At 35.6% G+C, this 26,890-nt stretch overlaps 1 protein-coding gene across 1 annotated transcript in view; it reads left to right on the top strand.

The window, feature by feature from the left end:
• DEUP1 (deuterosome assembly protein 1) overlaps positions 1-26,890 on the top strand; it is a gene marked incomplete at both ends in the record, with an annotated part of 99,232 nt that overhangs the window by 17,797 nt on the left and 54,545 nt on the right. The window contains 5 exon segments of the mRNA XM_079708319.1: positions 9,712-9,883; positions 11,288-11,383; positions 18,363-18,497; positions 23,141-23,254; positions 25,252-25,491. Coding sequence (XP_079564445.1) covers positions 9,712-9,883; positions 11,288-11,383; positions 18,363-18,497; positions 23,141-23,254; positions 25,252-25,491 — 757 coding nt within the window.

The following is a 26,890-nucleotide window of genomic DNA, read 5'->3' as shown; positions in this document are numbered from 1 at the left end:
TAGGAATTTTATGATTTCTGGTCTTACACTCAAGTCTTTAATCCATTTTGAGTTAATATTTGTGTATGGTGTAAAAGTATTAGTCCAGTTTCAATCTTCTGCATGTGGCTGTCCAATTTTCCCAAAACCATTTATAGAAAAGACTGTCCTTTCCCCACTGTGTATTCTTGGCTTCTTTGTCATCAATTATTTAACCATATATGCTTGGGTTTATTTCTGGTCTCTTTATTTTGTTCCTTTGATCTGTGTGTCTGCTTTTCTCTGAATACCATACTGTTTAAATTACTATAGCTTGTAATGTAGTTTGAAATTAGAGAGTGTGATGCCTTCAGCTTTGTTCTTCTTTCTCAAGATTGCTTTGTCTATTTGGGGTCTTTTATGGTTTCATACAAATTTTAGGATTATTTGTTCTATTTCTGTGAAAAATTCCATTGGGATAGGGATTTTGATAGGGATTGCATTGAATCTGTAGATTGATTTGGGTGGTATGGACATTTTAACAATATTAATTCTTCCAATCCATGAGCATGGAATATCTGTCCATTTATTTGTGTTGTTTTCAATTTCTTTAATATCATGTAGTTTTCAATATACAGGTCTTCCAACTCCTTGGTTAAATTTATTGCTAGGTATTTTATTCTTTTTTGATGCAATTGTAAATGGGATTGTTTACTTAATTTCTCTTTCTGATAGTTCATTATTAGTTTATTTAAATACAACAGATTTTTGTATATTGATGTTGTATCCTACAACTTTACTGATTTGTTTATTAGTTTTTAACAGTTTTTTGATGGAGTCTTTATGCCATATATATATATATATATATATATATATATATAGTGTCATCTTAATATAGTGACAGTTTTACTTCTTCCTTTCCAATTTGGATGCCTTTTATTTCTTTTTCTTGCCCAATTACTCTGGCTAGGACTTCCAATACTATATTTAATAAAAGTGGTAAGAGTAGGTATCCTTTTCTTGTTCCTTATCTTAGAGGAAAAACTTTCAGCTTTTCACCATTGAGTATGATGTAGGCTTGTCACATATGGCCTTTATTATGTTGAAGTACTTTTGTATGTCCCCTCTGTACCCACTTTATTGAGGAGTTTGTCATAATGGATGTTGAATTTTGTCAAATGCTTTTTCTGCATCTATTGAGATGATCATATGATTTTTATCCTTTATTTTGCCTATGTAACATATCACAGTGACTGATTTGTGGTTGTTGAACCATCCTTGCATCCCTAGAATAAATCCCACTTGATCATAGTGTATGCCTGTTGAATTTGGTTTGCTAATATTTTGTTGAGGATTTTGCATTTGTGTTCACCAGGTAATTTTCTTTTCTTGTGGTATTCTCGTCTGGTTTCAGTATCAGGTAATGCTGGCCTCATAAAATGAGTTTGGAAGAGTTCCCTCCTTTTTTTTTTGGAATAGTTTGAGAAGGATTGGTATTAATTCTTTGAATGTTTGGTAAAATTCACCAGTGAAGCCATCCGGTCCTGGACTTTTGTTTGTTGAGAGATTTTTGATTACTGATTCAATCTCTTTACTAGCAGTCAGTCTGTTTAGATTTTTTATTTCATTATGATTCAATCTTGGTAGATTGTATATTTCTAGGAATTTATCCATTTCTTCCAGGTTGTCCAATTTGTTAGTGTATAATTTTTCATAGTAGTCTCTTATGATCTGTTTATTTCTGTGGTATCAGTTATAATATCTCCTCTTTCATTTCTGATTTTGAGTCCTCTTTTTTTCTTGGTGAGTCCAGCTAGAGGTTTGTCAGTTTTATTTATCTTTTTCACAGAACCAGCTTAGTTTCACTGATCTTTTTTTATTGTCTTTTTAATCTCTATTTCACTTACTTCTGCTCTAATCTTTATTTCCTTCCTTCTACTAACTTTGTTTTTGTTTGTTCTTCTTTTTCTAGTTCCTTGAGGTGTAAAGTCGGACTGTTTATTTGAGACTTTTTTTTTCTTGAGGTAGGTATTTATAGCTAAAACTTCCCTCTTAGGACTACTTTTGCTGCATTCCATAAATTTTGTATGTTACATACCCATTTTCATTTGTCTCAAGGTATTTTTTACTATCTCTTTTTATTTCTTCTTTGAACCTTTGGTTATTCAGTAGCATGTTGTTTAATATCCACACATTTGTGAATTTTCCAGCTTTTTTGTGTAATAAATTACTAGTTTCATAACATTGTGGTCAGAAAAGTTGCTTGATATGACTTCAATCCTTTTAAATTTAGTAAGACTTGTTTTGTGACCTAACATATCATCCAGCTTGGAAAATATTCCATGTGCACTTGAGAGGACTGTGTTTTTGTTGCTTTTGGATAGAGTATTTTATAAATATCTATTAAGTCCATCTGGTCTAATGTGTTGTTTAAGGCTGATGTTTTTTAATTGATTATTTGTCTGGATGATCTATCCATTAATGTAAGTGGAGTATTATAGTGTCCTACTATTAGTGTATTGCTGTCTATTTCTCCCTTTAGGTCGGTTAATATTTGCTTTATATATTTAGGTGCTCCTACGTTGGGTATGTAAATATTTACAAATGTTATATCTTCTTGTTGGATTGACTTCTTTATCATTATACAATGCCCTTTTTTGTCTCTGTTACAGTCTTTGTTTTAAAGTCTATTTTGTCTGATAAAAGTATAGCTACTCCAACTTTTTTTTTCAGTTTCCATTTGTATGAGATATCTTTTTCCATCCCTTCACTTTCACTCTATGTGTGTCCTTACATCCTAAATGAGTCTCTTGTAGGCAGCATATATATGGGTCTTATTTTCTTATCTGTTCAGCCACTCTGTGTCTTTTGATTGGAGAATTTAGTCCATTTACATTTAAAGTAATTATTATTTTTTTAATTTTAAAAATTATTTTTATTTATTGTTTATTTATTCATTTTGCCTGTGCTGGGTCTCAGTTGTGGCATGTGGACTTCTTAGCTGTGGCATTCAGACTGTTAGTTGTGGCATGAGGGCTTCTTAGTTGCAGCATGTGGACTTCTTAGTTGTGGCATGCGGACTCTTAGTTGCAGCATGTGAACTCTTAGTTGTGGCATGCATGTGGGATCTAGTTCCCTGACCAGGGATTGAATCCAGGCCCCTGTGTTGGGAGTGTGGAGTCTTACCCACTGGACCACCAGCAAAGTCCCTAAAGTAATTATTGATAGCTGTGCACTTACTGCCATTTTGTTAATTGTTTTATAGCTGTTTTTATAGTTCCTCTCTGTTCCTTTCTTCTTCTCTTGCTCTCTTCCTTTGTGATTTGATGACTTTCTTTAGTGGTATGCTTATATTCCTTTATCTTTTGGGTATTTACTATAGGTTGTTGCTTTGTGGTTACCATGAGGTTTACATGTAACAATTGCTATCTATAACAGTTGATATAAAGTTGATAATAACTTAAGTTTGATACCATTGTAAAGCTCAACATTCTTACTCTTCCCCTTGCTGCATTTAATGTTTTTGATGTCACATTTTACATCTTTTCATCTTGTATATCCCTTAATTGTTGTAATCACAGTTATTTTTACTACCTGTTTTTGAATCTTCTTACTAGCTTTATAAGTGATTAACTCACTACCTTTACTATATAATTACCTTCCCAGTGAGATTTATTCTTTCATATGTGTTCTTGTAATTAATCAGTGCCCTTTCTTTTCAGCTTCAAGACGTTCCTTTAACATTTCTTGTCAGGCCAATTTAGTGGTGATGAACTCCTTTAGCTTTTGCTTTTCTGGAAAACTCTTTATATCTTTTCTGAATGGTAACTTTGCTAGTTAGAGTAGTCTTGGTTGAAAATTTTTTTCTTTCACCTCTTTGAATATATTGTGCCACTATACATTTAGTAGAACTAAATAATAGTAATATAACTAAGACAGATAGTATGTTAATACATTTTTTAAATGAGTTTTATTAGAATATTTTGAAAAAGGTAAGACCTAATAAGATTGCTCATCAGCCTTTTGGAAACTCATTTTCTTAGGCTTGTCCATGTTGCATAAATTAGTGTCCTCTTTATTTTTTCTCCCTGCTTCCCTTCCTCTCTCCCTCCCCTTTCTCCATGATGACTTCTATATTTGTTTTTTAAGGCAAAGCCCCTCTTCTCTCTCCCAAGGTAAAGATCCATTTCTGTCAGACATTTCTCATGTCCTGAACTGAACTCACTCTTTTTTTTTTTTTTAAATAGACCTGTTATCCACTTCTGTTTTCCAGACTGGTGTTGTATAGACTGACTCTACATTTCAGTTTGCCGAGAACAACCACTGTTTACACCTGTTGTCCTGGAATAATTATTATTAGTGCCCCTTTCACTTTTTTTTTTTTTTTTTTTTTTGCGGTACGTGGGCCTCTCACTGTTGTGGCCTCTCCCGTTGCGGAGCACAGGCTCCGGACATGCAGGCTCAGTGGCCATGGCTCACGGGCCTAGCCTCTCCGCGTCATGTGGGATCTTCCCGGACTGGGGCACGAACCCGTGTCCCCTGCATCGGCAGGCGGACTCTCAACCACAGCACCACCAAGGAAGCCCTCCCCTTTCACTTTTAAAATTGTCCTGGGTTGGATAACAAATCATATGGTCACCATAGTTATCTGTCTGATGAAGGTCTGCCTTTTAAGAATCAGCACCTAAGCCCATTGTTAAAGGACTTTGGAGTGACATAGATTCCATATATCTTACCCTAGCCCCTTTTACTCTGAATGACTCTCTCCACATTCCATTCCCCTGCCCTTTCCCAACACACTTGCCACTACTGCCTCCATTTACGTCACCAGCTTTCTAGTTTGCTCTCTCTTCATCTCCAAATAATGGTGTACTGATATTTTAACTCTAGGATCCCCAAACTGGTATGTTACCCTGCAAGTCTCAATGTGCCCCCTCCTTTCTGGCTTAATGCATTCAGACTGCTGTCCTGACCTCAGGATCTTTCTCTTGTGAATTGCTCCCAAGGATAAACCCAATAGTTAGGGCAGGGGTTTATATGTCTTAAGTAGTGTTATCAGGCGCAATCCAACCAGTCTCCAATGCTGAAAGAGTCAGAGAATTTTTTTTTCTTTTTTAGCTCCTTGATAACTTTTCTAAACTTGGAATAATAAGGTCTACTTTATGGGATGTTATGAGGATTCGTGACAGGAAGTACAGGAAAGTAATTAGCATAGTGTTAGTCAGCATTTAACTAAAGGAAGAAATAAAAATATAAATAATGTACTGTCCAGTTATGGAGGAGGCTAAACTAAGCCTTTTGTATTTTATTTTAAAGTTCACTAGATTTAGGAACAGATATTGATATGGAGACAGCTGAACTGCTATTAATTATCTCTGAGAAACTGAAGAAGGGAAAATATACTACAAGATTAGACAACTGACTTTCAAAAGGGAGTATAAAGCTGAATTTGATGTAAAAGTGTGTTTGACTAAATCTTAGGTAAGACTCTGGAAAAGATTATCAGTGGTTTGTAAGCATCCAGAAGAGGAAGCAGTGGCCACCAGGACTCAGCATGGATGCACCCAGACCACTGCATGCTAGACCAGCCTTGCTTCAAAATGCAAATATGCTGGTGCATTGGAGAACATATAGACAGAGATGTACTTGGGCTTTGGCATATTTTATAGGGCTTTTCACCACATTTTTTGTGGGAAAAAAAGTAAAGTTAATTAAGTGGATTAACATCTGATTATAATAAAAGAAATAATCAACAGATCACTGCGACCCTGAAGGGCTTGATAATGGAAGGCCAGAGGGCTCTGTCCTCTCTCCTGTCCTTTATGACATTTAACAATCAGTTGTATAAAAAAAAATGTATATGTAAAACAAGTAATGCTTGTCAAATCTGCTGCTGACACAAAATTGAGAGGTATAGTGAATATATTCTCTGACAGTACCAGGATCACAAAATATAAGCTCAGATGTTACCTCTTTCAGGAAGGTTTCTGTGATTGTCCACGCTGTCCAATACCCAAGGGGTATTCGAGCCCCTCCTTTCTGTTCCCAAAGGAACTGTATGTATTCATCAATCTGTTACTGTACCTGCCTGCCTTGCAAGTCTTCCTATACACAGGCAGTTGGTCTTGTATCTCTATCTTCCTAGTTCCTCTCACAGTGGGTAGAAGTCACCTGTGAATGTTTGCTTCCTTAAAGAATCAGTGATGACAACCTACACAGAGACTGAAACTGTAACACTGAAATGTAATGAAAATAAATATAAATCCCTGCCCTTGGAGCATCCCCCAAAATGAAACAATCACAAGATAGTGAGTAGGTGGCTTTACTCGTAGCATGCATTAAAAGGAAAAAGCATGTTTAGCAAGAAAAAACTCGCCTTAAAAGTCATATGATATCACTGCTTTACCCTTCCCCCTCCCAAATTCAAAGCTAAGGTGATCTTCATCTGCTTGAATGAAAATATGTATCACCTAAAACAAAGGATGTGAGAGTCCCTCTCTGAGCTAATTAGACTATACCTTGGGCACCATGTTAAAGTTCTGAACAATACATTTCAAGGAGGAAATCGACAAACAGGAAAGAACTTGTTCAGAGGAGAGTCACCAGGATTATGAAGGTTCTGAAAATCTTAAAATAGTCATTCATTTCTTCAACTAATACACAGTTCAACAACTGTATATTAAGCATATAGTATTTCCTAGGCAGTATACTAGGTAGTCAATGGTAGAGAAAAAAAAATCTCTACAAGCAATTGAAGGAAATAAAGATAACTTGTGAAAATAAACAAAGACCACCCAATAAGAACAAATGAAGGCTATTTATTCAAAGATTTCTATAAAAAGGGAGTCAGCTATCACTTGCATTTGGCAGACTCAAAGACAGGAAGGAGAGTGGGAAGGCTTAACAGTGAAAAACCAGAAGGCTTCAGGTATGCCTCAGCCCTAGGCTGTTGACATGGGGAAGCTAGAGGCAGGATCGTTAGAAGCAGGGCCTCCTATGTGATTAGTTTGGGGAACATATTTGCCTTTCTCTGGTTGGTCCTGAGTTGGAAGTGGAGGCAAAATTGGAGAAGCTGTCAGTCATTGACCAACTCTTGACCATTCTAGGACTGTTGCTGCAAAGGTTTTGGGTCAGAATCCATTACCATATATTCTGGCATTGTCTGTTAGTATGTTCAGTCTCAAGTATTGAACATTGAGAAGACTCAGGAAGAATCTGGAGGTACACTGATAACTGTATTCAGTGTATTGATAACTGTATTCAAGTATTTTATAGTCTACAGTGTTGAAAAGGCATTTGTTCTCAATGGTTACAATGGATCAAATTAGGACCAGTGGATGAAAAAGTTCTTCAGTATAAGAAAGAACTTTTAAAAACCCACTTCTGTCTAGATGCAATCTCAGACAGTGGTTACCTGCTAAAGGAAAAGTTCAGACCTAGGCTGGGTGACTTCTTGGCAGTGATATTACAAAATAGATCACAAACTTAGGCATGCACCAAGTGGCACGTACTTGATACCTTTGTTACCAATGCAGAATCTGGGCTCTGTCCTAGATTTGCTGAATCTGATCAGTGGGGTATGATAGATGATTCTCTCCAGAAACATTTGTGGAAGGTATGCAAACACTGAATGGGTAGTTGGACTAGATGACTTGTAAAAGCCCTTCCACCTTGAAGTCTAATATTCTGATTTTTGCATATCATAGTCATAACCAGGAAATAAACATTTTGTTCACTTATTTAACAATACTGATTGAGTAGCTCATATTATGCCATACTCTACTTTAGGCCTATATTTTAATTCCATTAGCATGGTACATTCCTATACACCAAGGAGATAGTAATGGAAAATACTCGTTTGTTGACTCTTCAGAGGTTTATTGAGCATCTGCTATGTGCTGGAGCACTGTGCTAAGCCTTGGGGAGATAGTGATGAACAAGACTGATGTAGTCCTTTTTCTTTCAGAGCTTACACCAGCAGAAAAAAATAAACAAAATGTATTTACAGTAAAGGGTGATACATGTTGTTATGAAATTAAAATGATGTGAAAACCATTCTTTTCATTCTGTTGTTTTTCCCCACATCAGAACTTCAATCAAAATCCAATCAAGTTTTTTATAGAGGAATTAGTATTTCCTTTCCTCAGATTTGTTTTAGGTTTTAAGTAAAAATTGAGAGCCTTCGGGCCTTAGCCCAGGAATGTTAGAAGACTTAAGAATGGCATTTTGTACTTAAAACCTCTCTGGTGTCAAAACTGGTGAATCTGCTGTTGAATAAGCCAATCAAAGGGACATCCCTTGTTCAGGGTGACTCTGGGTATTTGAGAAAGGGATTCTGGAAATTCTGAGTTCTTTGAGTTCAAATACCTATTTCTAAACCTATTGCAACAGAGCTAATTTGTACTACATTTTTCAAGCAAGTTCTTATGCAAAACGCCATGTCTTTTGCTGTGTGGTATACAGGAAGGAGCTTAATTAAGACGGGAAGCAGCCATCTAGGATCTAGTTCTGGCTCTTCCATTAATTAATGTGTGATCTTGATGTCGCTGGGCTTCAGTTTTTTAAAAATGCTAAATGATCCTTAATTAGCCCTAAAATTCTGATTTGGTGAAACTAAATGGAGGAAATGATGTCTTTTACACCTGCCTCTCCTGCCTTCCTCCCAGCTACGCAAATATATTGGAAGCCCTATCAGCACCATTGAATGGATACTGAAGTAACTTGCTTTTCTAATCTGGACATTTGTGTGTTCTTTAAGCTGAAGTCTGAGGCCTCAACATCTACCTGCTTATCCAGGCTGAATGACTGGATTTATACCAGGTCCTTGCGGAATGCTTCAGCTTCTATGAAGGAGAACTCTACCCTGGGAGCACTTAGCAATCTCTCCAACTCTTGGTCTCTATAATTCTAGTTATCACCAAGCATCTTGTTTCAAACACATTAGACCTTCCTAGACCCAAAATATTACCACTTTTCTGACTAATAGTATCCGCTTGTCTAAAATCTTACATTACTCTGCCCACACCTGCCCACTTAGATTCCTTCCAAAGAGACACCACCAGCCAGATCACACCAACTTTCTCTCCCGAAGGAGCAGCAGTGTAGCCCAGATAGTACATTTGAATCTGGTCCTACCTAGCCTGGGCTTGTTCCTCTCTCCCTGGCAGGCACAACTGAAGCCCCAGCTGACCTACCATCAAACCTCCTCAACTTATGATAAGCACATAGGTATATATATATTTACATGTAAGAGCATGGAATCATTTTTCATAATTAGAATTTTCCTTCAAATTGGCCCACTCTAAAATTAATTAATTAATTAATTGATTGATTGATTGATTATTTTTAAACTAACTTTCTTTATTGTGACCTTATTTCTGACATAATCCACACAATATTTTTTCATTTTAGGACTCCCTTGTCTAAGTCAAAACTTTTAGGTCAGGGAGATCCATGCATTACCACCAGTACATAAGAGAAATGCAGGCAGTGATTTTATCAATATATTGCATTATATTATGGCAGCAACTGTACTTTTTTAAATGCCTTTGAAAAGTATGTACACTGTTAGCTCTGAAATTAGCTTTTAGTTTTAATTTAAAATGTTAACCTCTGGTTTTCGGAATTCTTCCTATTTAAATAATTGAACAATTTGAGGAAATAATGATCAAGCTATTCAAAGCAAGATCATAATTTTTCTTGTTCTCACATTTCACTCTTTTTAAATGTATTTTACTTTTCTACAATTGCCAGAGCTTCTCCTTGTGAGGCTGAGCTTCAGGAATTAATGAAACAAATTGACATCATGGTAAACAACAAAAAACTGGATTGGGAAAGGAAGATGCAGGCTCTGGAGACACGATTAGATCTTCGGGATCAAGAGTTGGGAAATGCACAAATTTGTTTAGAACAGAAAGGTCAAGAGGTACTGCATAGATGTGTTAATAAATTGTTAATTCCTCAGACTGTTATAAATAGTATTTGTTCTGTCAGAATATATTTTTCATTACACAAACTTTTTATCAGTCATCAGCAATAGCATTTATAGCTTGAAATTCTGTCAGTGTGCTAAATGTATTCTATCAAATAAGCAGCAAGCAGAGCTTAAACTGGTAGTAAGTAATTGCCAGTGCAGACAGAAATAGAGTCTAGTCAATGTCATCTAGGAAAGTAAACAAACATTCAATATGTATGTGAAATAAATACTGTTTGCAAGCAAAGATGTCCATGCTTTTGCTGCTGTAGAAACAAAGTAGTCAACAAAGCTGTGCCTTTGGATGAGGCAGAGTTCAGGAGCATTTGCCTTTTCTCATCCGCTAAAAAAATCTTTCCTAAAAGAAGTAAAAGGTAAAACCTTGATTGTAGAACAAGAGAGAAAACAGTTTGGTGAAGGGAGTGTGTGTATACCTGGGCGCCCACTTGGGAGGAATGCCCTGGGCCCCAGTGAAGGTGCTTGTGGCCAAGCTGGTGATAGTAGAAGGAGGTCTGAGTGCTCTCTGGCCTGCAGAGGAGTTCAGGAAAGGCATACGCTTCACCTGATGTGGACTTTCATGTCTGTGAATTTTTCTTTGGGGTGAAGCATAAGAAACATGTTTACTGATCACATGCTAATAACTAAAACATCAAGTCAACTTGTTCAGTGGCCGTTTTTCTACCTCTAATGGCCTCTCAGTGGAACTTAGTTTTTTTGTCATGGTTAACTAAGTTATTGTTTGGCCTAGTTAGTTATCAATAGAGGCAGGTCATAAGACCTGGCATATGGAAGGGACTATTTTCTCACTTTTGTACCTGTCACAATACAGATGTGCGAACAGGGGCCTTGCCTACTTTTTAAGCAAATTCTGTAAGCCAAATCCCTAAGAACTCCTCTTAGACATTTTTCTTTTTCTTTTTAATTTGTTAGTTCTTATAAAAATGTAACAATTACTCCACAACACCACTAAAACAGAGTTCCCATTGAAGGTAGTAGCACCTAAAATAAAGCTGAAGTGTGTCTGCAGGGGTTCTACCCCAGGAACGACGACATAAGTCTCCCAAAAAGATAATACGAAGTAAATTTTAAATCTTGCTTTAAAATGTGCCGGTGAGAAGGATCTTTTGTCAAACATCCATACCATACTGTCTTAATGTGTACCCAGTGGAATAGTGCTAGCTACATTTGGTTTTTGTGAATTTAATTATTAATAACTATTCTAAGAACCACAGTACAAATATTTATTCTTGGTTTGGTACAGCAGTTTTATTTGAACTGTACTCCTCTTTTGTACATTTTCTGATCTTGTCAGGCAAAATTTAGAAAAATCAAAATTAAATTTTATTCTTAATTCAGGTGGGGTTCCTTAGACAGAAGTTGGACAGTTTGGAAAAATGTAACTTAGCAATGACTCAGAATTACGAAGGACAACTACAAACCCTAAAAGCTCAAGTAAGGAAACTTATTACAATTTAATATCATATGTTTTGGTATATGTTTTGACCTATAAAATTGTGTTAATTTTGTTAAAATGAATTATTTTTAGTACAAGCAAAAGTTCTAGTATTTCAACTACAGGTTATATGTTTGGCCCTGTCTTTCATTGTTTTATGTGTATTGATTTTGTCTCTTTTATTAGATTGTCAGCTCTGTATCCCTTTAACTCTTAGCACAGTGCTAGACTAATGGCTTTCTATTTATCAAGTGATTAGTAGATTAATTATATCATGATAATTAGCTTTGTGAACAACAACAACAAAGCATTATCTTTTGTAGTCCCTACTTCCTAATAGGGGTGTCCTTTCTTCTATGGCAATTTAAAATATGGAGGTTTGTTATTATGAAATAGATATTTGAAAGAACAAAACTAGTCTTTATTGCTTTGTTACTGGTAGGACTGTTTCATATGTGAGAGGGCTTCTGCATATATGATGAGAGGGATACTGATTTCTTTCTGATTTATCCCTATATTATACTCCCCACTGTGCTAGGAAGCAAAAAGTCTTCTCTTTCTTCCCACAGGTGACACATAGGGCAATAAGCATCTGAGCATCTCAGGTCTCGTAGGTACTGTAGCCTTGCTTCACTTAGTAAATTAATCAATGGGAAATATGGTTTGATTATGAATTTTACTTTACAACCAGCTTTTTTTGGGGTGCAGAGATTTCACAGATGATAATATAGTTAAAGGAGCCCAAAGAAGTTAAAGTTCCTCCTTACGTACCTTTTTAGGGAGGTGATCAGCCATTACAATAGGAATATGAAGCATTTGATTCCACTTAATGGGTATGATCTTACAAGACTAGCTCTTAAGTCTACCTAGATATTTTGCCTGCAATTTAAATAGCTGCTGCTAGATGGTAGCTTGAATTGTGAAACTTTATATGGGTTTTCCTAGTTAAGACTCTAAGCATTTAACACTTAAGTCAATCAACCTTGCTTTTTCTGTAAAGATGAAGCTCTAACATAGCAACATAAATATTGAATCACTATAATTTTTCAGTATAAACAAAGAGATCACAACCTGGAATAAGTTTGAAAAAATACAGAAATCTAGATACAAGTTAAGTACCATCTCTAAATTATATTTAACGAGTTCAGTCACAGCTTACCAGATCTTTAATTTCTGGATTTTTTTTCATGTCTGTTGTTAAAAAGTTTGGGGCTTGTTTACAGGCACTGAGCAGTCATTTAATATATGAATCCTTGCCATTTGATGCTTTGCAGCTCTATTTTATTACTCAGCTGCCAGCTAGCCAACAAATGTCTTTACGGCAATTTTCACAAAAATTTGTTCTGTGTACTAACACTGAGAGCTTAGGAAATACTATTTACTCTTCCTCTTCTCCTGGACATTCACAGTGCATAGTAGCGTATTACAGGCTGTGAGAAGTCTTGCTTTAAAAATATCCATTTAGCCTTTTTAATCCATCATTTTTCAAACATATTTGACCATGGAACCCTTTTGTTTTTTAAACTAAAACCAACTAACACCATAGCACAGCTACAGTGTAAACACCATAAACAAGTGTTTCATGGAATACACTTTAGAAACACTACATTGTTGTTGAGAGAACAGCTATATGCTTCCGCTGCAGTTTTCTGCCTCTCTTTTCTTCTCTGGTTAAAAGAAAGGAAGGGAGAGAGTTATGGGGGGAAGGCAGAAGAGAAGGAAGAGGAAAGGAGGGAAAAAGAGAAAAAAAGAAAAGTACTATGTATTTGACTTGGTTTGCATAATAACTAGTAATATGTCATTTTCTAACCAGAAAACGATATCTTGTGGCAAACATGCTTTTGTTGCTGCTGGCTCACTCTACTGCTTCTTTCTTTGAAATTCCTCATTTCTTTACAACCTTATTTTCCTAAAATATCTTAAGGGTACATTTTACCACACTCTGCCTTAAAAAACTCAACTCTGTCAAAACTTTCTTGTAGAATTTCCTTCCTTTTATAAAATGGGGTGTTTTCTTTTCCTTCTAACCATTATAAAACTATAATTATATATATATTTGAGATTTCTACTTCTGGAAAGGTGGAGTCAATCTACTTTCCCCTATTCTTCCTGCTAAATGGAACTAGAAATCCTGGGCATTATTTATAAAACAATAAGGAGACTCCGAGAAGTGGAGAGGAAAGACAGACCAATTAGGACCTTGGGACCCAAGGAACAACATGGTGGTGAGTTCCTGGAATTTCTTTTTACCTTTTATATCCCAGACTGGATAACAGAGAAGCCAGCAACCCAGACACTCCAGTGGGCACAATCAAACAAAAAGAGCCCCAAGGAAAGCCTGCTCCCTACAACTGAAAAACCAGAAGAAAAGACAACCTACCAAGATTAAACACTTTTAGATAATAACTGCTTGACTCTAGCCAAAGGCCACAGAATAAGACTATGGCTGCAAACCCACTTCACCAGCAGAGACTGAGTGGACAGCCTCGGTTCCACCCTTACCATCTATAATGAGGTAACCCAGGCCCCAACCTGGATGGAGTCAGAGAAGACTGAGTGGAAATCCAGGAGTTTCATCACCACTGAGTGTCAACAAGGCCCTCCCCAGCCCATGGTGTCAGTGGAGACCATGTGGAGAGCCTGGACTTCTCTGCCCATCTGGTGGTGATGAGGCAGCCCTCCTCCTCTTCTCTGGAATGGTATCCGAGGAAGCCTAATGAGGAGTCAGGACATTCACCACCTCTCCATAGCAACAGGGCTACTCCCCTCACTACAGCATCATTGAAGGCCGTGTGAGAAGCAGTAACAAGGCACTTATGCCCCTCCAATCAAAGTGGTGTTAGTGAAAAATGTGGGGAGCCTGAACTCTTACTCCCACTCAGCAGTAATTAGGAACACCTCCTCCCAGTTACCAGCTGAGGCCAAGTTAAGACCTGGACTTTCCCTGCCACCTGACAGCAATGAGGCAGCATTCTATTTTTCCCTACTGGGATGTTGTCAGAAAAAGTACTGCTAAAACACAATATTTAAATAAAATCCAGAGTCATGTAACACAATACCCAAAAATGGCCTCAGTTAAAAAATCGCTCATCACACCGAAGACAAGGAAGATCTCAACTTGAATGAGAATAGGCAATCAAGAGACACCAACACTGAGTTGATATAGGTGTTAGAATTATCTGACAAGGAGTTGAAAGCAGCTGTTATAAAAATGCTTCAATGAGCAATTACAAACATCCGTGAAACAAATTAAATTAGAACATTTTAGCAAAGAAAACTAAAGAGCAAACAGTTAGAAATTTTATAACTGAAAAATACAGTAACCAAACTAAAAAAAGTCAATGGATAGGCTCAAAAGCAGAATGGAGAGGACAGAGGACATAATCAGTGAACTTGAACATAGCAAAATAGAAATTACCCAATCTGAACAACAGAGAGAAAACAGACTAAAAGAAAATGAACCTCAAGGACCTGTAGTATTATTATAAAAGGTTGAAAATTTGTATCATCAGAGTCCCAGAAAAGAGGATAAAAAAGGGTAGGACTGAAAAAGTATTCAAAGAAGTAATGACTGAAAAGTTTCAAAACCTGGCAAAAGATGTAAATCTACAGATTCAAGAGACTGTGTGACACTCAAATATGATAAATCCAAACAGATCTACACCAAGACACATCATGGTCAAAGTTCTGAAAACTAAGACAAAGTCTTGGAAACAGAAAGAGAGAAATAACACTTTGCCTATATAGAAAAACCAATTCAGATAATGGATTTCTTATCAGAGACCATGGAGGCCAGAAGGAAGTGGAATGTTTTTCAATTGCTGAAAGAGAAAAAATGTCAACCCAGAATTCCATGTTCAGAGAAAATATCCTTAAGAATCAAGAGGAAATTGAGAAATTCTCAAATGAAGGAAAACTAAGAGATTTTGTCAGTAATAGATCTGCCCTAAAAGAATAGCTAAAGGAAGTTCTCTTGGTAGAAAGGAAATGATAAAGACTTTTGAGACATCAGGAAGGAAGAAAAAAATTGGAAAAAGTGAAAACATGGGTAAATGCAACAGACTTTACTTCTCTTGAGTTTTCTATTGATAAATTGTTTGACAGCTGAAGCAAAAATTATAACAGTGTCTAAAGTGATTCTTAATGTATATTGAGAAATTTCTTAAAGACAGTAATGTTAGAAATGGGTCATGGCAAAGGGACATAAAGAGAACTAAGATGCTGCACTTCACTTGAACTGGTAAAATGTTGACACCAGTAGATTGTAATAAGCTATGCATCTATAATATTACACCTAGAGCAATAACTAAAAATGCTATACGAAGAAATACATTCAAAAATACTATAGGTAAATCAAAATGGAATTCTAAAAAATGTTCAAAGAACCCAGAGGAAGTCAGGAAAACTAAAACAGAGAAACGAAAAACTGGATAACAAACAGAAAACAAAAAATGTCAGGCTTAAACCCTAGCATAATAATAATTACATTAAATAAAAATGGTCTAAATACACATGTTAAAAGATAGAGATTTACAGAGTAAATTTTTAAAATGACCAAACTATATATTGTGTTCCAGAAACTCACTTCAAATATAACTACATATGTAAATTGAAAGTAAAAGATAGAAAAAAATATATAGAAAAATATATACCCTACAAATATTAATCAAAAGAAAGCAAAAGTGGTGCCAAAATAATTCAATGGAGAAAGAATAGTCTTTTCAACAGTGACAGGACAACTGGATATCCACATGAAAAAGAATTAAGTTCAACCCTTACCATAGACAAAAATTAACTCAAAATTGATCAAAGACCTAAATATAAAAACTAAATCTGTAAAACTCTTAGAAGAAAATATTGGAGTAAATCCTCATGATTTTGGATTAGGCAATAGTTTCTTAGATTTGGCACCAAAAGCACAAGAAAAATTAGGTAAACTTGATTTCATGAAAATTTTAAAAACCTTTGTGCTTCAAAGCACACCAAAAGAAAGTGAAAAGACAACTGACAAAATGGGAGAAAACATTTGCAAATCATATATTTGATAAGGGACTAGTGTCCAGAATTAAAAAGAAAAAACTCTTACTAGTCAACAATAAAAAGACAGAAGACCAAATTTTAAAATGGGCATAGATCTAAATAGGCATTTCTCCAAAGGAGATATATAAATGACCAATAAGCACATGAAAAAGTGCTGAACATCATTAGTCATTAGGGAAATGCAAATCAAAACCATAATGAGATACCCCTTCACACCTGCTAATGGCTATAACCAAATGATAGATAACAGCAAATGTTGGTGAGGATATGGAGAAATTGGAACCCTGTACATTACCACTGGAAATGAAAAGTGGTACAGCCACTTTGGAAAACCGTTGGCAGTTCCTTAAAAAGTTAAACTTAGAGTTTCCATATGACCCAGCTATTCTACTCCTAGGTATATACCCAAGAGAAATAAAAACATATATCCACACAAAAACTTGTACACAAATGTTCATAGCAGCATTTTCCCATAATATCCAAAAAGTGGAAACAATCCAAATGTCCATCAACTGATGAATGGATAAACAAAATGTGGTATATCCATGCAATGAAATATTATTCAGCCATTAAAAGGAATGAAATATTGATACATGCTACAACATGGATGAACCTTGAAAACATTATGCTAAGTGAAAGAAACCAGACACAAAAGACTACATGTTGTATGACTCCATTAATATGAAATGATCAGAGTAGGCAAATCTATAGAAATGGAAAGTAGATTAGTTGTTGCCAGGCCTTGGGGAAGGAGGAAATGTGTAGTCACTGTTAATAGATATAGGGTTTCTAACGGAGGTGATGAAAATATTCTGAAATTAGATAGTGTGATGGTTATACAACTACGAATATACTAGAAACCAATGAAGTATATACTCTAAAGCGTGAAGTTTATAGTCGATGAATTATATATCAATTTTAAAAACAATGTGAGAAGGAAAAAGGAAGCAGCAATGACTACATTACTGTCAGATAAAGTAGACACAATTGTTCACAGCTTTACTTATAATAGTCAAAAACTGGGAGCAACCAAAAATGTCTCAATATGTGAATGGTCAAACAAACTGTGGTTACATCCATACCATGGAATAATACTGAGCAATAAAAAGGAATGAACTACTGATACACCCATGCATATATTGTACTGACATCAATTTCCTGGGTTTGATACTATACTATATAGTTCAATAAGATGTAAATATTTGGGAAAACTGGGTGAAGAGGATGCAGAACCTCTCTGTAATACCTTTGCAACTTCCTCTGAATCTATACTTATTTCAAGATAAAAAATAAAAACAAAATAATTTGTTAAGTTATTTAGAAATTTCCTCACAGACGTTGATAGACCATGACACTTATAATCAATTACTTGAAGGTAGAAGCAAGAAAAAATAATACAGAGTCTAAGTTATAACAAGAATTACTGGTAAGAAAAAGATTATATCAAGCTTGATATTTAATTTTATTTAAACTTATATCAACATGAATAAGTGTATGTTGTTTATATCTTTTAAATTAAGTCCTCGGTTTTCTTAAATGGAGTATAAGTTGGTTATTTTATAGATTGACTTACTGAAATTAAAATCGTCAACACAAGATGTCACTAAATAAAATTAAGAAAAAAAACTTGGTTGTTTTAAATTTTGAGCCTTGCTACATATGGTTAAGACAGAACTGAACAAAACATTTTATCAAGTGAATCGCTGTTTAACTGTGCAGTTAATGAAGTTCCAAATTTACACGAAAGCTGAATTGTGTTCAGCTTCAATAATTTAGTTTTAATAACTGGTTCTATCTTCACTAATTGGAACATTTAAGCTTTACTGCATATCCTAATCGTGACTTAAATTTTGAAAGAGGTACACAAGAAAAGAACTATCATGAAATCGAGTTAGGAATAACCAATAGTAAAATGTTATCATTCTGTATTATTTACAGTTCTCCAAACTAACTCATAGCTTTGAAAAACTGAGATTACACCAGATGGAACAAAATAAATTTCTACAAAAAGAAGTACCACATGTCAAAGAAGAAACACCCTTTGAACTGAGCAATTTGAACCAGAAATTAGAGGTGAGCTATATTTTCTTAGTTTCTCCCTGTGTATTGAGATTGGTTTTTGTTGTTGCTGTTGAGGGCTATTTGTCTCTAGTGTACACAATGACATGTACCGCTGTGGTAACAAACTCCATTAGAAATCAACTTCTCATTGAATATATTTTCTTAGTGCACCTTCCCTTCAGGCACTTAGTGAATTAAAACATCACTTCAATTTATACATCTTTTATGTATATCAGCATTTTTGGAGAGCAAAAAAAAAAGTTCAAAGGAACTGTAGATGTTGAGTGAAACTGAAGGACATCCCTGGGGTCACTTAAAGTGAGTGTCTAGTAAATCTTTTAATGGCTGTTTAACTATTAGGTGCTTAAATCCCAATGAAGCCTCATAGCAGTTTTCAGAACAGAGCTTGAAGTTTCAGGATCTTTTCTTTGAAGAGGTAGTGCCACTCCAATATAGCTACCCCATGTTACCTGGAACTTCTAAAATCTCAGTCCCTATAAAGGTTTACCATTATGTCATAGATACACTTATTTTAATCCCCTTAACTTTCCAACCTTGGAAAAAATAAACCAGCTATTTTTCTTCCCTGTGCCCTTGAGCATTCCTGCTACTGGTCACATAACAACAAATAGATTCTAGTATGAATTCCTGTTCTCTAACCTTAGCTAAATTCCCAGTGCTGCTCAATCATTGTTTTTTAATTGACCTCAAGTTGACCCCTATCATGTTATCCCAGTCATTTTTTTTTCACTGTTCTCAAGCCTTAAACCCCAGCTTCTCCCACTGTCAGCCAATGATTTCAGTTTCTTCTACTTTGTTAATAGGTAATGGTTCTGTACTTCCCAATCACCCACATAGAAGCCTCTTAGGAATCTTTGATCTGTTCCTTTCTCTTACTCTCATATTCCAGCCCAGATTTGCCCCTTTCCTTTGTCTAATGCCTCTTATCTCTGTCTTTTCTCCTGTCTAATTGTCCTTGCCCTGTTTCATACTTCTTCATCTTTATCATGACTCTTCAATTAAGTCCTTCTCAAACTTCTCCTCCAAAATATTTTTAAGAGCAGGAAAAAAAAAAATCTGGAATCACAGTCCTAAAACCAGACTATTGCAAGAACTTTGTTGGAAGTCTTTGGTTTTAGTTTTTAAATTCCTGCAAATTTTATATTGTACTGAATAATAAATGTACATTCTTTTAAATACAAAATTACTACCACTAAGTAAGTTTGACCCTCTAGGAAAATGCACTGTGTATAAGTCCCTGGCTCTTGCAATGGTGTAACTCGACTGGCTTCTGAAATATTCTGGTCTCACAGAAGATGCCCAAAGATTGCTACGTAATATACATGAGCTTTCACTGAAAATGCAGTTAAGTCACTGATGTTCCATTTGATTGACTTCTCATGGGGATTAGTGGGAGAATTACATTCATATAAATTGTTTGGACAAAAAAAATGCCTTAAGTTAAGTACTTTGTGTGTATACATTTTACATTTAGGGAGCTAAATATTTATATAAAATGTATCTCATGAAATTATAGTGGAAATTAGTAGCAAAGTATGACTTGATATGTTTGTACTTATACAAAAAATTTTAAGCACACTATGTAGAAACAGTTTAATCAATTTTATTACAGAAATGCTTCGTGTACCTGTTTTTGCTTAGAGGCATCTGAAAAATTAATGTGTAGGAGATGGGCTATTCCAGTTTTAGTCTACATCTAAGCATGTTTCTCCTTGGGGACAAACATTTACACACTGGTACAGTGATCGAGCAATGGGAAGCAGCTTGCTATAGTGGAAGAACCTGACAGTTTACAACTTAAAATAGGACCTGACTGACTCGTTTATTTGCCCTGTGACCTTTAGACAAGCTGTTAACTTCACAGAGATTACAATTTTCACCAATAAATGGGGCTAAAAATATAAGTGACATTGTGGTGATGGAAGAAAAAAATATATGTGTGTTTAGATGCACACTCAAGTATTTGGGGGTAAAAATACATGAAGTCTGGAAGTTGCCTTAAAGTTCTCCAACAAGAAAGGGTGAAGCGATAGATGAAATATAGATGGACTGAGTTGACAGTAGTTAAGCTGGGTGAAGGGTATATGGGAGTTTGTTTTACTCTCTACTTTTATGTAAGTATGAAAATTTTCACACTAAAAAGTTAAAACTATCTTGCAAGTGGAGGTTTGTAGAGTCCCTGACATACAGTAATCACTAAAGAAATGGTCATTCTACCTCTCAAGATTTAGTAGAGGGATTAAAAAATATATATATAATAATATAGCTTCTGCTAGAAACTTTGATTGTAATGCCTCTGATCCACTCTCAAACTTAAAGACCCAGAAAAGGTTTCTAGCTGTGGAAAACTTACTCTGGAGGTTTAGGCAAGTGTACAGAGCCTCTGGAACTGGAGCCTGGGCCGACACCTCCAGTCTCTACAAAATCCTTATAAAGCTTTCTCTGTCTTTGCATGGCCCCATGACTGCTGGAGATATTGTGCTTGCTTGCTTGCTGATCTTGAAACCAATACATCTGTAAGACCAAGGAAGCCAGGACTGTTATAAGGACCAGTCTATATGTTTGTAACACACATTTTTAGCCTTGTTTGGCCTCATTCTTGGCCTCATTTCTACCTGTTGTAGAATTTGTAAGGAAGTGAGGCTGATGTTCCTGCCTCCTCCTAAAGCATGCTGGGAAATATTTATTGTCAAGATTGAGATTGTTGGGTGTTAAGTATTAATATCATTGAAAGATATGAACTGTGCAAGTCAACCTTGCCCACATTTTGACTTCTGACTCCAAAAACTCCTTTCTAAATTAAACAGCAATTTTTTAATCCACCTTGTACTGATTTGAAGTGTACCAAGTTTTGTAAATTTGTCACTATTTCTGAAGACCCTGTTTTCATGTACCTAATTTTAAATTGTCAAATGTCAGAATCAAAGTCAATAACTTTAACTGAACTGTCTCCATTTATCTTAATAAATATGGTCTATTTATCAGGGTATTATTATATATTTAAAACAGGGTCTATCTATATTTCTCCATCTTTATTACCACCACTCAATTTCAGGTCACCTTTAATTACTATAAAAGCCTCCAAATTTATAGCCTTCTTCCACTGATTATTTTGGGACTTTTGGATTTATAAAATGAAGATTTCCCCAAATATTCTTTAAAATCATTTCTCTATAGAAAATATGAAACGCCATATTCTCATTTTAAGCAAGATGTAGCTTTCATTCTCTAAATTAGTATATTTATTTTCCAGCTAGCCAATCCAGTCATTTCAGCCATCTTCAAAACATCACCAATCTCTCTAGCCAAGTGAACTCTTTTCCAATTGACATATTGTTGGGGATGGCTAAGATAATCATGGCATCATCTGCATGGCTTTTATGTGGCACTATTATTGTACTAATACTGTAAAATTATTTACATGTACATTTCCCTACTTTATTTTATATATAAATTGATTTTTTCTTTCAAAAATTTGTTTCTTTTAATCATGAAATATTTCCAAATTCTCCTCTCTCCACAGTACCTGCTGGACACTAACACTACTAATACTACAATTAATACTACTGAGTTGATAATTGGAAACATCAATGCATTCATGCCATGTATTTACATTCAGTAATATATCGCTATGGACTTAGTAGCTATAGAGTTTGTTTCCAACCACATTGTTTTCTTTGCAAAATTTAGTGAGAAATGTTTACATTTTTGGAAATATTAATACCATGCTTTTGTTTGTACATTCATGTAAGTGGTGCCTGGCACTTTGCCATGCACTGTGAGAAATACAAAAGTAATGAAATACATAGTCCTTACCCTTAAGTTGCTTACAGCCTGGACAGAAAGATGAGATATGATGGCCAGCCCTAGGCAAAATTGAGAAGCAGTGAAGTTTTCTTTGGGATTCCCAAAGCCACATTCTTTCCTCTTATAAATTTGTGAACAGATAACCAGGCTCCATGAAGACACTACTTGAGCAAAACGGTGAAGAACTGAGAGCATGCTGTATCAAGTAGTTCTACCATTTCTTCCCCAGCTTAGCCCAGTTGGTACTGCCTAAAGGAGGCCTGAGATGGTTGTTCTGTCTGTGCTCAAGAATGGGTCAATCTTGGCTTCACCTGGGATAACAGCTTTGAAAGCCAGAGGGGACAAAGTCATTAAATCAGTCCAAGCCCCACCCCCTCAAAAACAAGGGAGAAGGTTTGGTGACTGAGTGTAAAGAATGAAAGAAGGGAAAAAAACTTCTGGTGTCAGCTCAGGAAATAGAAAGGAAGTACTGGTTGATGCAAAAAATTGTTTGAAAGTCCGCTATTTGTTATAAAAAATTTTTACATTTTTAACAAACAAAATCCTTATTTTTAAAAAGATGCAGTAAAGGAACTATACTCTAATAAAAATTAAAAATAAAAATAAAATAGCGGATTCAATTCCATACTTTCCTAGCAAAAATTAGAAGATATATCTATTAGTAAATACAAGATGAATGATTTGATACTTTTTTGTTTTCCTATTGGGGAAAGAATGGATTTACTTTTTTTCTCAGAAGAAAGATGTACAAATGAAAGAAGCCCTGTTCACTGTGCTTTAAAATGAATAATTTTTTCAATTTATATTTCTCTCTCCACTTTTTAAAGGAATTTAGAGCAAAGTCAAGAGAATGGGACAAGCAGGAGATACTATATCAGACTCATCTGGTTTCTTTAGATGCTCAACCAAAAGTATTATCTGATAAGTGTAATCAATTTCAGGTACATTATCTAATACTATCCTCTAAATCAGAATAAATTAGAGGTTAAATACTATTACTTTCTTTACCATTCAGCATGTAATCCTTCTACAGATACAAATGCCAACTAAGGGAAAATAACCAGAGTAGGTCCAACACTGGATAGAGTTACAAGTGCGTGAAATATCTGTAATGGTGACTTTAGTCTGTATGTCTCAGAAGGTGGTGCTATTAAAAGTCTCCATTGTATTACGTTATTAAATAACATGTTTTTGCATACCTATCAGCAAGTCATTTAGAAAGTCTTAAGATTGCTTGGTCCTGGCACTCTAGAACCTTACAGCCTAGACACAGATAATACATGTACAGGTTTACAGATAATTAATGACAAGTGAATGAAAAGGATACAAATCCTTTTGGAGGTCGAAGGAGTAAGAGAAAACTTTGGACTGAGATAGTCAGGAAACATCCTCCAGCAGGGGTGGGACTAGGCCTGGGCCTAGAAGAAAAATGGCTATATTTTGAGACAAGAGAGAATGTATTCCAGGTGGTGGAAATAACATGAGCAAAGTCACTGAGGCAAGAGAGCAAAAGGCAAATTCAGGGAATGGAAAGTGGGCCAATTGGCTGGAAGTCCATGTGGGAGGTGAAGGGGCAGTAGGCGGGAGGGAAGGCTGGCGAGTTGGATATTAGATTGTAATAAGCCTTAAAGGCTTACCTAAGGAATTTGGAATTTTTATTAATGCTGGTAAGAAACATTTTTGTTTGATATATACTTATTTTTCATTCTTTCTTTAAGTTACTTGAATTATGTGTTATATATGTTCCCTGAATTCAACAATACAAAATAATGTGATGTAAAACTGATAGCCTCATCCTCTATTCCATTCTTATCCATTTAATATAAGCATTGTTAACAATTAGGTGTTTATCTTCACATACATTTTCTTTTGTTTGTACAAATATGTAAATATATGCTTGTGTGGAAATTGTATATTTTTCTTTTATAAATTTTGCTTTTTTACTTAATAAGCCATGAATAGCCTTTTGAGTCACTACTTAATTAAAATATTTCAAAGTATATAGTGTATATATATCATATATACCATAGTATATCATAGATGTACCATAATTCTTCAATCATTTCCTTATTAACTAACACTCAGGTTGTTTCCAATTTTCTGCTATTACAGTAGTGTAACAAATACCCTTGTATGTACATCTTTAAATACGAATACTTTCCTTTTGTTAAATAAAAATCCTAGAAATGATCGCTGAGCCAAAGGGTATGTTCATTCAAATTTTTAATAAATATTAGCAGATTACTTTCTTAAAAATGATAGTAATTTATAATTCAGGAACAGGCAACAAGACTACCCCTACTCTCACCAGCATGGACTATCTGTCTTTTGATTTTTACTAACTTGATGGACTAATAGTAACCTTGACTTCATTTGCTTTACGTTTCTCTGACTACTTGTAAGGTTGAGCATCTCTTCTTGTGTTTCTCAGCCTTTTTCATTTCCTCTTCTGTGAATTGCCTGTGCATAAACTTTGCCCACTTTTCTTTTGTGTTGTTTGTCTTTTTTAATTGATGTGTAGAAGTTTTTGTACATCAGAAATCACCCTTGTTATACATGTTGACAACTTTTTTGTACAATCCAGATATTTTGTTTTATTTTTTGTCATAGAGACATTTTCAACTATTATGTAACTGAATCCATGCTTTTTTTCATATCTTCTGTATTTTCTTTTTTGCTGAATAAGAATTCCCTAGCAAAAGCTGTCTACTCTACTCTGCATCTTTGCTCTGAGGTTATACAGATATATTTTCTCTTTATGCCACCTGAAATTGAGGTTTTAGAATAAACACAAGACTGAATTATGAAGGACAAAGCTTCATTATCTAATAATATATTTAAAGATGTTTTTACTAATTCTTTTCTATCATTCTTGAACTTTATGTAAGCTTAAATACGATATTCTTCACTTAACTGACACAATTTTCATATTTCTCAGAAACAGGAGCAAAGTTACCAAACTCCACTAAATAGTAAAAAACAGGGCATAGAAGACAGCAGCTCTGAAATTCCTTGGATATGGGAACCAGATACCAGTTGTGAAACCAATAAAAGAGATGAGTTTGTTATTGAAAAATTAAAATCAGCTGTGAGTGAAATAGAGTTAAGCAGGAATAAGTTACAATATGAAAATCAGAAGCTCTTACAAGAACTAAAAATGTACCAAAGACAGTGCCAGGTAAAGATTTATTTGTTTTTCAACTGTTACAGCCCATGAGTTGTACAAATGATGACTCAACAGGTATATGGATTAGACAGCTAATTTTTTTTATTACATATGTAAATTCAGCTCATATTTCCTCTTAATAAGTAATTCTTACTTGATGAGTAAATTCAGTAATCCCATGGGTACTTTTCCCCACTAGGTGCACTCGGGTTCTGCAGCAATGTAATAATAAATATTACCAGTGCAGTAGAACAGTGGTCTCTCACAGACCTCTCTTCCTAAAAACCATGGCCCTTTAGCCACACCACACCCTCTGTCCCCAGTGTTCATTCTCTCTGACGCTGTGCCTCTTTGCCTCGCAGGAATCCTGGGCTGGAGACCCAAGAAATTATTAAGGGTTTGACAACGTAATCACCTCCCTGAGAGTCATTAGGGTCACTCCCTGTGATTTATCACCATTAACCTTATCATAATCGTTTACCAAATAGGAGGTAACTCCACCTTGATAGATGTGATGGATGGTTTTTCCAAGGATTAATTTTTTTCTTAACTCAAAAATCTTTTTTTGTCTCTCTCTTGGAACCGCTAAGAAGGTTATGCAGCATTCATCAAAATTGATCATTACCAATTTCTCGACTAAATATGTATTTCTTATTCATGGCTCTCCCAGTTACTTGAGACATTCTGTGGTTTTCTCTCCCATTCTAGGTCTTATCTCCCACAAGCAAACATTCAGCCTCTTTCTACTGGTTCCTCTGTGTCAGTTGGCCCATTTCTTAGTCCCACTGTACTCCCTCCTCAGGCTGAGGTCACCTTCCCAGGCCACTGCCTGAGCAGACTCCCACATGTCTAAGATATTCTACCTCAGGCTCTTCTTCCTAGGGTCATTTCTTAGTGTTGGGCCGACTTCTCCTTCCCTCCTTCTGCCACATTGTATGTGGGATTACGTGGGGGATTCATCCTTTCCCTTCTTTCTCTGCCAGCATCTATCTTCTGTGTTCCCCTGTCCCCACGTTGGCAAGGGGACAGAGCACAGGCTCCCAGCTTCTCCTATCCTGTGGCATTTCTAAGAGACGTACAGCTTCCCACCCCAAACTCCAGTTTTGTTTGGGGAGGGGGTGTTATTCCAATACAAATGAGAAAGCAGATGTACACAAACCAAGCTAAACCACAAATGCTAAACACTGAGAAAGTCATACATCTTCTAGAAACAGAAAAGTTATTGATGATGTTTTCTCTGGATTCACTAGAATGTAAATGAGACGAGCCCCTCCTCTTCTGCTCTGGAGCTTGTCCAGGTGCTTTCTAGTGTTTAGCTCGCCGTCAGCCCACCAGTCCTGGTGGAGCTGGGTTTGCGTGACTGCTGGTTCTGACAGGCTCCCCTTCCTCCCAGGGGCTGCTTCCCCTTCAT

This window comes from Hyperoodon ampullatus (genome assembly GCF_949752795.1).
Source record: "Hyperoodon ampullatus genome assembly, chromosome: 7".
Taxonomy (NCBI): Eukaryota; Metazoa; Chordata; class Mammalia; order Artiodactyla; family Ziphiidae; genus Hyperoodon; species Hyperoodon ampullatus.
The sequence above is the reverse complement of the archived record's forward strand: the minus strand, read 5'-3'. Positions and strand labels throughout refer to the sequence as shown.